This window comes from Sander vitreus, chromosome 22, assembly GCF_031162955.1.
Source record: "Sander vitreus isolate 19-12246 chromosome 22, sanVit1, whole genome shotgun sequence".
Classification (NCBI taxonomy): Eukaryota; Metazoa; Chordata; class Actinopteri; order Perciformes; family Percidae; genus Sander; species Sander vitreus.
Genome location: NC_135876.1, coordinates 18,012,565 through 18,024,593, shown reverse-complemented (window position 1 = coordinate 18,024,593; position 12,029 = coordinate 18,012,565). Strand labels below are relative to the sequence as shown.

Below are 12,029 nucleotides of genomic sequence, written 5' to 3'. Positions count from 1 at the left end.
TAGTTCAACCAGGTTTTTGATATATAATATTGTCCATTGTTTGTCTCTGATAAATAAATAAAGTGAACCCCAAATTTCCAAAACTTCAATCTTGTCTTGAGCGTGCACTGGAGGGCTGGGACGTCACATCCGCCGTTTCCCTCCGGAAGTACAGTTAATTTTTATTCACAGGGAAAAAAACAGCTGTTGTTGAAAAAGAAAACATCAAAGTGAGTTTCATTGACGGATGTCTTGACTTTATCTTCTCGCAGACATTAGTAAAGTAAGGACTACTCTCTCCGCTCTCTGCTCTGTCTGTCTGCCTGCTGTTTTTACTGAATTGTTCAGCGAGTCTCGTTTCGCTCATTTGTTGCGAGTTGGCTGCTGCTAGCTTTAGCTCCCATCACTGTGGACTTCCAGCTAGCAACACTAGCCACTGCTAGCTAGCTAACTGACCATTTTAACTGTATGTACAACTCCTGGTGACAACAATCTCTGTCGACTGTCAGGCAATCAGTAAGATTATGTATGTAGATGGGGAATAAGTGAGTAACTGTAGATCGTACATTGTGTGACTCGCTAGCCACCTAGTTTGACTGCGATTTATCACTGTTTATGTTCGGCGCTAGCCTTGTTAGGAAAACCAGGTAACAGTTGATGCATGTTGAAAAGGATTATAGGTCATACTAATATAACACATTTATATATTTTTGTCATGTCGTTTGGAGATATATGTTCACTAAAAGGAAAAGAGAAACTGCAGGATGCCTAGACAAAAATAGTTAATCCTAGCTTATTTTATTAATTAGTAACTTTAGGGTTAAGTTGGATCTCCTCTGTTGTCCTGGCTTCATCGTGCAAATTGTAAAAATTCTATTTTTGTCACATATTTTGACAGAATGCCAGCGCCAAAGAGAGGATCATCTCCTCATGATTCTCAGCCCAAGATGAGGAAGTTGGATGAGGATGGAGAGGCTCCACCAGCTACCAATAATAGGTCCCTTAAAACAGGAAATACACCAGAAAAGACAGCAGCCCCACGGACTAAGAAAAAACTTTGTGCTTCAACGGAAGGGGGGAATAAACTAGCCAAGTCATCCAAACAGAGTTCCCCTCCAAAGGATTCCAGCAAAACCATTTCTGACCCACCTGTCAAAAAAGCCAAGCTCCTGAAAGCCACAAGTGCCTCCTGCGGAGAAGCTCCCTCACAGAAAGTTTACTCCAAAGCTTCCCTGAAGCGAACAGCCTCCACAGAGTCTGAGGATGAGTTGAGTAGTGATAGTAGTAAGACTGACCTCTTCAGAGAGAGGGATGATGGCGACAAGGCCCGCTGCATCAGAAAATATTCTAATCGCGTCAAAGCTAAGCGCAGGGTTGAAGAGTCAACGTCTGACCCACAGGAGACAGGCCAAGGGTCACCATCTGCACCGGGAGACCCTGTTCAGATGGACCACAATTATGGTAGATTTTCAGATTCAAGTCTGGGAGAGGCTAATCAGGATGATAAAAAAGACTCTGCACAGTCTGTCACTGAAGGAGAGACACAAGAAATGTCATTTAATGCACCACAAGCAGAGTCAAAGGAAAGTGTAGTCTCCATAGGAGGGAGTGCAAAAGCTAGCATTGAGTTTGAGTGTGCAGCCGATGAAAGTAAACATGAGGAATTTAAAATTTTAGAAAGCCAAAAGCTCATAGATAATGAAGCACTAGTATCATGTAGGGAAATATTAGACTCTGCAACGGCAACAGCTGCAGTGTCGCCTTGCCTCACATCTGAGGCAGGGGGAAAGGAAAAGGAGGACGTTGCCATCAAAAGCCAAAAGGATGTAGATAATGAAAGACTTGCCACGTCAGCGGAAACACTATATTTTTGCACTGGAGAGACAAATCCAGGCTGTGAAGGTGAAGTACAGGTAGATGAAAGAACATCTTGTAAAAGTCAGACAGATGGGAGCAGTGAAACTGAAAAAAATGAGACCACAGAGACTGTTTCTGAGGAGCTAAAGCTGGATATGAAATGTAAAAGTAAGGAAGAAGAGATTCAAATGAAGGGAGAGATTGAAGCAGCCAGTGTCTCGGCAGGTTATAGTGATGAAGAAGATAAAGCATTGTCAAACAAAACAAACTCTGCACCGGAAAAGATCCTGGTAGAAGGTAGGAATTCAGAGGGTCAAACTGAGGAAACTCTAACAACAACAACAACAACAGAGTCTGTTGGCAATCCAGGGACTCAAACAGACCTCAGTGTCAAAATCCAAGTTACTTTCAAAGAGGAATCAAAATCTGAGGATCGAGTGAGTCATCAAGGGCCAGATGCCATTACCAACTCATGTGACGGTGTGAACAAACTAGTCAGAAAGTCTGAAGAAAGTGAAAGGAAAGGAGTCGAGTTCCTGTCGACTCAGACTGTTGCTGGTCCTGGGTCTTTGGCTGAGCTACAACTGAACCAAGTGGTGATGGACAAGACAACTGACAGCTGTTCTGAAATACTGACACCAGATTGTGAGTCTGTTCCTGAGCAAAATCAAAGCGACGTGCTCTCCGATTGTTTCACAGTCTCAGAGGGTCAGATAGACGTGGACATGCACACTAAGATAACATCAGAGGAGCGCTCTGACCTAGCCCCTAAAGAGGATAAACAAAACCACAAAATTAAAGACCACATAACCGAAATACCTGTTAAAGTCAAAGAAGATGCTATGATAAGTGAAGAAAAAGAACAGGAGATGAACTTTGAATGTGCCACTGCGCACACTGAGATTTCTAATCAAGCCGCTTCACTGGAAATACAAAGCCAAAAGAACCAGGAAGTCCGTGAATGTGCCACAGACATATCTACAGAATTTAACGAGGATCATGCATTAAATTATAAAATAATAGAAAATGAAGAAAACAAGAACTTTGAACGTACTAATGGACCTGAGAGACAGACTACAACGGCATCAGAAATGTCTAATCCTGCATCTACGGCGGAAGTACAAAGCCAGGAGAGGCCAATAGACGCTGACCTCACCACAGACATGTCTGATAAAGCACAGAAATGTCCAGTTGCAAATTGTCAGAACACCAAAGACGAAGGCAGGGTTGATGATGAATGTGTTGCTGCTGCTGAAAATCAAATAGAAGTGGACATGCAGACGACGACATCAGAGGAGATATCTAACATCGCACCTACTGTGGAAATACAAAGCCAGGACGGCAGTGAACCTACCACAGACATATCTGCTGAACTTCATGAGGATCATACGGTTGGAAATATGGAAAACGAAGTGAACTTGAAATTGGTTACTGTCCCACAGAGTCCAATAGAAATGGAAATTCAGGCTACATCAACATCCGAGCTTTCAAATCCAGCCGCTTTGGTCGAAATACAGAAAAGCCAAATAGAAGTGGACATGCAGACTACAGCATCAGAGGAAATATCTAACACCGCACCTACGGTGGAAATACAAAGCCAGAAAAGTCTAAATGAAGTGAGTGTGGACACCGCAGCGACATCAGATGAAATATCTAACACAGCACCTACGGTGGAAATACAAAGTCTGAAAAGTCTAAATGAAATGAATGTGGACCTCGCAGCGACATCAGAGGAAATTTCTTACATGGCACCTACAGTGGAAATACAAAGCCAGAAAATTCTAAATGAAGTGAAAGTAGAGACTGCAGTGACATCAGAGGAAATTTCTAACATGGCACCTACAGTAGACAGTCAGGTCCAGAAGAGCCAAGAAATCATTGAACCTGCAACAGACCTATCTGAGAAAGTTCAAGAATGTCTAATGATTCAGACCCCTGAAAGTAATGGAAATGAAAACAAAGTTATAACAGAATGTGTCAGTGCAGCTGAGAGTCAAAGAGAAATGGATTTGCAGACAGCAGCAACACAAGAGGAGACTTCTGATCCAACAACTACAGTAGAAACACAAACTCAGAGAGGTCAGGAGGTCAGTGAACTCACAACAGACGCTCAACTATTAAATTTTTTTGTTGTTGCCAATACTGAGAGTGAAGAAAACAAGGAAAAGGTTATTACAGAATGTGTGGATGCTACTGAGAATCAAATAGAAATGGATGCGCAAACAACACCAACGCCAGAGGAGAGTTCTCACCCACCACCTACAGTGGAAATACAAAGCCAGGAGGTCAGTGAACTCAACACAGAAGTTCAAAAAGATCTAGTGACTGCAAGTTGTGAGCGTAAGGAAAATGAAGACAGGGTTACTGCTGAATGTGTTGATTTTCCAGAGGTTCAAATAAATATGGAAACTACTACAACGCCAGAGGAGATTTCTAATGCAGCACCTACAGCAGAACTGCAAAACCAGGGGATGGAGGAAGTCAATGAATCCGCTATGGTCTTATCAAATGAAGCTCACAACCCTCTACCTATGGCTGAAAGTAAGGATAATGCTAACATGCAGACAGACCCTAGTGCTGCGGTTGTCCAAGGGGATATGGATGTAATAAGCGGGTCGGTAGGAAAACTAGATTCTGCTTTAGAAGAGGAAACAGGGACACAAGTGATTAATGAAGTCAAAGGCGAGGCTGCAATCATTTCCTCTGATAAGGCTGACCAAACAGTCAGTGATATTGAAGGACAAGAAGGAGGAACTGAAAGCAATAAAGAGATATTTTTTGTTTGTGGCCAACCAGATGATGTTGATATTGTAATTCAGGCATCAGAAGAGCAGATTAAGACGGTTAATCAGTCAGAGGTTGAGATTCATGAAAACCAGATAGTGTATGAGCCCATAAGTAGTCCGGAGAGTAATGATGGTAGAGAGATTTCTACAGCATCAGAGAACCACGCTGGTGTGTCTTTACTGGACATGGCGAACACCCAGCAGATGGAAGGAGATTCATCTACTAATGAAGAAAACAGCTGTAACCAACAACCGGACAAAGAGGGAAACGTCGAGCAACAAATGTGTGACAGCCAAGAAGTTGAAATGGAAGCACAAACTGTCAGAGTGCCAGAGAGTTGTGTCCCTGCACAGTTGGAGCAGAGTAACATGAATGTTGATGGGAAACAAGTTGCAGTGATCAGCTCTAGCGATGACATCAGCATGCCAGATGGCCAGTCAGAAGATGCACCAGGAAGTAGTGAAAGGAATGGGTATCCAGACTGCGTCAGTGCCACAGAGTCTCCTGAACAGGTGCAGGAGGACACTGGACTTCAGGAGGTTTCAGACGTCACGGTGACAACAACCACGGCCACCACTGAAGTTGAAATACCAGATAGTACATCTGAGGAGTTTGTGATCTTAGAACCAATCCCAGCAGACGAAATTCACTTTGATATCGTCACTCGAGCAGCAGCTGAATCGGGTTTGTCAGACTCCCCTTCAGAGCAGGTGAATCCAGACAGTGCTTTAGAAGGTGACGTGGAAAATGAAAGGATTTTAAATGGTTCTCAACAAACCTTCTTCCCTGAGGCAGAAGTGCAGCAATGTCAAACAACTGATGAGATCAAAGTGACAAATACAGGTGAGGTTTTAGATCAGGAGACCAGGCTGGGGAGAGAAATCTCAAATGAGGAAAGTGTTGAAGTTATTCAAAATGCTGACCACAGCCAGCAGCCATCATCTGACATGATGGACGTTAATACCTCAGAGACTGAGATGGCAAACTCTCATGCTCAAGTCACAAATGAAGACTGCAGTGCACTGGTGATAGAGAATGCTGAGGCTGATTTGTACCTACAAGAAGTGCAGCTTCTGGAGGATATAGAGATTGGTCGTGAGATCGTAGTAGCCGAGGAAGAGAACGATGAAGATAGTGACATTACAATAATAGAAAAACCCCAGGAAACAGCTGAGGCAGTCCCTCCCAAAGAGTCTGAGAAAAAGGTTAATGAGAAAACTGGAGCTGACACTTGTGGGAGCAGCTTGAAGCAAAACAGCACAGCTGAAAAGACTGAAGATGATAAAAAGGCAGAAAAACCCAAGAAACAACAAATGAACACACAGGCCAGAACCAAAGCCCGTCTGGCAGCTCTGGCTGAGCAAAAGGCTGCAGCATCTAAGAGAACAGCAAACAGACAGCAGCTGAACCTCTTAGCTTTGTGTCAGGAGATCGCAGAGGACATAGCTACAGACAGCATGCTGTTGAAGAGGATAGAAGAAGAAAAACAAGCAGCCGCAGCAGCGGCGGCGGCAGCAGCAGTAGCAGCAGCTAAGGCAGCCAATAGTGAAGCCAGCCAGAAGGAAAGTCCACCTGTTAACATGCACGGGGCAGACACTGTTAATGTTCCGACTCCTACTGGACCAGAAGGGAGCTGTGCTTCAGGGACCCCTGCTGAGGAGGCACCTACAGCCCAGCCCTCGGTGGATGATTCAGCTGAGGCTAAGCCTGCTGCAGAGCCTGCCGCAGAGCCTCCAAAGAGGCGTTTCTTCGTCACACAGATTTCAGTGCCCCTGAAAGTCCATGAGAAAAAGAAGCTAACTAGGTATCAAAGACTGAGACAGGTTGAACTGCAGAGAGAGAAAATGTCTTGGGCACGTGTAAAGAAACTTAAATCTGACCAAGCAAATCAGATGTTTTCAGACATAGATTGGCAAGTTCCCCTGTCTGCATCCTCTCCATTTTCAGTGAGTCCTGTGACCACAGCTCCTCCGCCTGCAGCCAGTCCACCGAAAACACCTCTCCCATGTCCTGCCTCAACTAGCAAGCCTGCAACACCCAAGGCAGAAGTCCCTAAGGTTGACACTCCTAAGGCTGAACCCAGTAAGACTGAACCCACTGAAATGGAAACCCCCAAAAGTGAACCCACAAAACCTGAACCTGCCAAAGCTGAAGCCTCCAAAACTGAGACTCCTAATGCTGGAACTCGTAAATCTACAAGGCAAAGTAAAGCTCAAACTCTTAAAGAAACCCCTGCTCTGGGGCCCGTCCCAAAAGTGACCAGATCAGCAGCCAAGAGGACCCTCCCAGCGGTACCCCCTCCCATGCCCAACGGCCTTAATGGTCAAAAACCGAAGCCTGTTGAGTACAAGCCATACAGACCCAGGCCCAAGTATTCCTTTGATGACTTTGAACTAGATGATGACCCATTACCAGTAGCTCCAACAAAGCCCAGTCCTCAGTCAAGGCCCACACAGCCGACACGACCTAACGTTCAGTCAAACCCCACAGCTCAATCTAAACCCACGGTTCAGTCAAAACCCACAGTTTCATCACATCTTGCCAACCAGGCAAAACTCAAAGCTCAGACTACACCTGCTGGACAGATCTCAGGTCAGTCAAAGCCGACTGCTACAGCTACAGCTCAGGCAAAGCCTGCCGGTTCCACCACTCCACAGTTAAAGCCTGCCGTTGCGACAACAGCCCAGTCGAAGGCCACAGCTACTGCCGCGGCTTCTTCTAAACATGTTCCGCCAGTTCAAGCTCAATTAAAGTCTCCTGTTTTGACGACACCTCAGTCAAAAGCTGTTTCAGCTCCAGGTCAGTCCAAGCCTGCTGCTTCTGTTTCTCCTCAGTTAAAGCCTGCCGGCAGTGGAGGTACAGCTCAGCTCCAGCAGTCAACAGCATGTCAGGCTGCAGGTTCAACCACATCTGAGACAAAGCCTGCTGCTCCAAAGTCCGATGTTGGTTCAGTGCCTCAGAAAACCCCAAATCCACCGTCATCAGAAGATGGCAAATGCAAGGTAACTCGAAACTAAATTCTGCCGAAATCTGCATTTTTGATGCTGTTTTTAAAGATGTTACTCATCCCCTGTCTCTTTCCTACATAGGATACAGCTGATCCCACCTCCTCCCTGCCCTCTGAAGACTCAAAAGAACAGAAGAGTGAAGTAAAGCCTGCAGGTATGCATTTATTTCGCAGTTGGCATGATTTATTAAAACGTCTGTCATTTTGTTGTCACGTAAAGCTGAAAGAATTGAGTTCATGTTTTTGATTTCCAAAATTGTACTGGTGTATAATGATCTTACCTTTTCTTACAGTCACTGGTGTTGATCCTACTCCGGGGAATAAGACAGAGACAGCCGAGACAGCCGAGAAGGCATCGGAAAAACCTCAAGAGTAAGATGTTTCTCTCAAATAATTTGACATGTTTTTCCTCGTAGCAACAGGAATCTGAAGTAATGTGATGTGTGTATGTGTCGCAGCGGAGCAGCGGAGCCACAAGATGACAGGACTCCTCTCTCTGATGCTTGTCTGCAAAAAGAAGTGAAGAAACTAAAGGAGGCTGACAAAGACGGCACCCAAACCATTATTGTGAGCATCTGTCTGTCATTATTATACATTGTTTAGCAAGTAGACTTTAATCTATAGGTCAGAAATTACAGGTTAAGGCCTTTTCAACAGAAATTCTTGTATATATTTGAAGGATGTATTTAGATGTGAGGAGTGATCTGTTGTTTTCTTTGTCTCGTAGGATGCAGGACAGAAGCATTTTGGAGCAGTGGCCTGCAACGTGTGTGGGATGCTCTACTCTGCTGCCAACCCTGAAGATGAATCTCAACATTTACTCTTCCACAACCAGTTCATCAGCGCTGTCAAATATGTGGTGAGAGGAAGTTTCCTTAAATTGCTTGTCTTATTATTTGTCTTACCTACTGTCTCAAAATATTGACTCATCAGGGCATTTTTCAAAAAGAAAATACACTGAGGGAGCATCACACCGAGCATGTGTTGAGTAGTTTATTTGAATTTACCAAATAAATCATCACAGGAGTTATTACAGGAAGCGACTGTAAAGTATGTGGCATATACTGCAGGTATTAGTGTGAGTGAGATGCCTCCTCAGTATTGGCTATGGAGCACATATTTGTTCTGACTCTCAACACCATTAACAACAGAACGTTGTGTAATAAAATTAAACGTGATCGCGTCTCCAGTGTATAAAACATTACTCACGCTGACTTTTTATGATTTCAAAAAGGGCCACTCGGTATTCTAAATAGCTGATAGTCTTCATGTTTAATACAATTAGTCACTTTTTTTTGTCATTTTCTTCAAATGACATTAAATTATCCCGTTAGAAAACAGTGTCGTTGCAGCAGCATGCAAGAGGATGTAGCTATGAAATGATGGAGCGAATGTCAAATATATCTGATAATAATAACACTTAAATAGATTATATGACCAAATTAATGAAACAAAAGTAGAACAATCTGAAGTAAAGTTGATGAAGAACAGTATGCATATTTGCACTATTTGTAGCACATAGGAAGTTACTGTATATAACAAATGAAGAGCATGAAGTTTAAGATTTGTATTTGCCATTACCAAACAGTCCAGGCACATAGGAATTCTTGTGCAGGCTCTTTGAGTCAAGTAAAAAGAGTTAAGGGCAAAGAAAAGCACACCGACTAAAATAGATAATAAAAGATTATACAAGGTAAATAAAATACAACAAGACAAAAATAATTTCCCCCTGGGATTATTAAAGTATTTCTGATTCTGAATAAGACAAAAAAAAAAACTTGCATACAATAAAAAAGAGTGCAAAAAATATAATAAATTAGGAAAACTGTAACTGGAGTATGAGTACTACTGTAAACCAGGAGCTTGGACACATACTATACCAAAAAGAAAAGAAAAGAGGATGCTTTTGGTTGGGAAATGAATGCGTCATTAGGACAATAAAAACATTGCTTTAGGGTTTCTTTTACATAAATTCCCTCTTTTTTTCCCTCATTTATTCAGGGATGGAAAAAAGAGAGGATACTGGGGGAGTATCCTGACGGCAAGATCATTCTTGTCCTGCCAGATGATCCCAAATATGCTCTGAAGAAGGTACAGTATGTTGAGAGGAACTAAAGGATTATGTAACATTAGTGGGTATCACTGATGAGGACAGCCCCGCTAAAGCAAAAGCATTGTTTTGGAAGTGGATAATGTAAATTAGAACGCAAGGTTCTTGTTTTTTGTTCCTTATTTGCTGTATTCTTAGAAGCCTTTTTCAGCACCAGCACCCAGCATATGATTTCTTCACTACACAGTAACTGTTTGTTTCTCAGGTCGAGGAGATCAGGGAGATGGTGGACAACGACCTCGGCTTCCAGCAGGTGGAGACCAAGTGTCCCTCTCAGACCAAGACCTTCCTCTTCATCTCTAATGACAAGAAAGTGGGCGGATGCCTTATAGCAGAGCACATACAAGAGGTAAGAGAATGCAATCTCGTATGTTTGATGTACGTTTACTATGTAAAAACAAATCTAACAACAGACTGCTTTAGTTTTAAATATACTGAGCCTTGTGAATGCTTACAGGGATACAGGGTGATTGAGGAGCCAGTACCGGAGGGTTCAGAGGGAGAAAAGGTGATGTTTGAACGTCAGAGAGCTTGGTGCTGCTCCACAACACCGGAGCCGGCCATCTGCGGCATCAGCCGCATCTGGGTGGTCAACATGATGAGACGCCGGGGCATCGCCTCACGCATGCTCGAGTGCCTCAGGTCAGTGTGTTTTAGAAAGCCATCAAGATCTGATGTTATATCATTAAGACTTGTTGATGACGTTTTTGTTTTTCCTGCACAGGAACAACTTCATATACGGCTCATACCTGAGCAAAGATGAGATCGCTTTCTCCGACCCCACACCCGATGGAAAACTCTTTGCCACACACTATTTTAGCACTTCTCAGTTTTTGGTTTATAATTTTGTGAGTGGAACAAGCTTGTCCCAGCCCAACGCTGATGCAGTATGACAGTCTTAAGGAGAGGTAACCATGGATTTAACTGAGATGCCCACTGACCAACGGGACACACCGTCACTAAACAGTGTCTGATGCAGAATCTGTATTTGCATAACCATTTAAAAAAAAAAAAAAAAAACTACAACTGTAAATTACTCCTTGGAGAGGACACACATTGGTTTAAATCTCAGGATGAAAACAACGAGGTGTTGTTGACATTTTTTTATTAATTCACCCCCTTAATTCCTCCCCGAATAGTATTTTGAAGGAAAAAAAAAAAAAGAGTATTTTCTTTATACATTTTTAAGTAAACAATTGGTTTTATTAGAAGTATAGAGTTTACATGCATGACCCGAGAGCAATAGAAAACAAGGAGCATTTCATTGGAGAAGCATAAGGTCGACCGGCTGCATTAAATAAAATGGTTATTTTAGAATTTTGTTCTCATTCTGTTTGAATGTTTTTTTACTTACATTATGTAGTAAACTACAGTATGTGTACATTGAGGGTTTTCTCATGTCAATCTTTTAACAAGTAAAAGCGATTCCGCCCTCGTCTCAAGTTTTGTTTTTAAGCTTAAAGGTCATGACTGCACGATTTCTATTGGGCGGTTAAAGTTGTCGTTTTTCCACATCAGTCCCCGTGATTTCACTGTCATGTTTATTTGTAACATTTCACACTTATCACCCAAACCCGGTGATTTAATCGAAGGGACTCATTTCAACAACCTGGTTAAGGAGATGTGGGTTAGAGAACTGTAGCTTGGGCATTAATTGTGTGCTCTATGTTTCTCAGATCACTTTGTCTGAAACGTTTAGTTTTCCAAGCTGAGCCATACACTGTACACCATTTAGCAGGGCATTGTAGCCTATACTGTATGGGTGACATATTTTAATTTCACAGAGGCTGTCTGTTGCTTTGTTTGTGCCTGAATGAATAATGTGGGACTAAAGATTTGTTTTTGTTTTCTTAGCCATACTTTATGGCTTTTTATTGAGTTAGTGTAGAGTATCATCCTCCTATTCTTTAGTAACAACAAATTAAAATGTATATCAAATTATCATGTAGAGTTATGCATACTATAACAACATTTTATAATGGATGAGCAAGGTCTTTTGGCTCAGATGTTAAATGGTATTAGAGAGTGATGGTAAATGGCATCCAGGTTCAGCCTTTATGATCGTGAACAGGAACATTTGCTCAGTGATCAACATGAGGGGTTGAGATGAACCTCTGCCTCTCTCAACACAGATCTACAGTATCATTGTACTCCATCCCTTATTTTCTTCTTCCTTCTTGTTAAAGCAGTTGCTTTTAGAAAGATGTGTCGTGTAAGAAAAAGATATTTGATTTATACGAGGCTGTTATGTAAATATTTATTTAAATAATAAATGATTTAAAACAGTTT

At 42.5% G+C, this 12,029-nt stretch overlaps 1 protein-coding gene across 1 annotated transcript; it reads left to right on the top strand.

The window, feature by feature from the left end:
- The first annotated feature begins 144 nt into the window (after positions 1-144).
- LOC144537184 (uncharacterized) lies at positions 145-12,028 on the top strand. The gene is made up of 10 exons (XM_078280690.1): positions 145-262; positions 878-7,625; positions 7,713-7,785; positions 7,924-8,002; positions 8,089-8,197; positions 8,358-8,489; positions 9,632-9,721; positions 9,946-10,089; positions 10,198-10,382; positions 10,465-12,028. The coding sequence occupies exons 2-10, from the start codon at positions 879-881 to the stop codon at positions 10,631-10,633; spliced, it is 7,728 nt and encodes a 2,575-aa protein (XP_078136816.1). The 5' UTR covers positions 145-262; position 878; the 3' UTR covers positions 10,634-12,028.
- Position 12,029: the final 1 nt, after the last annotated feature.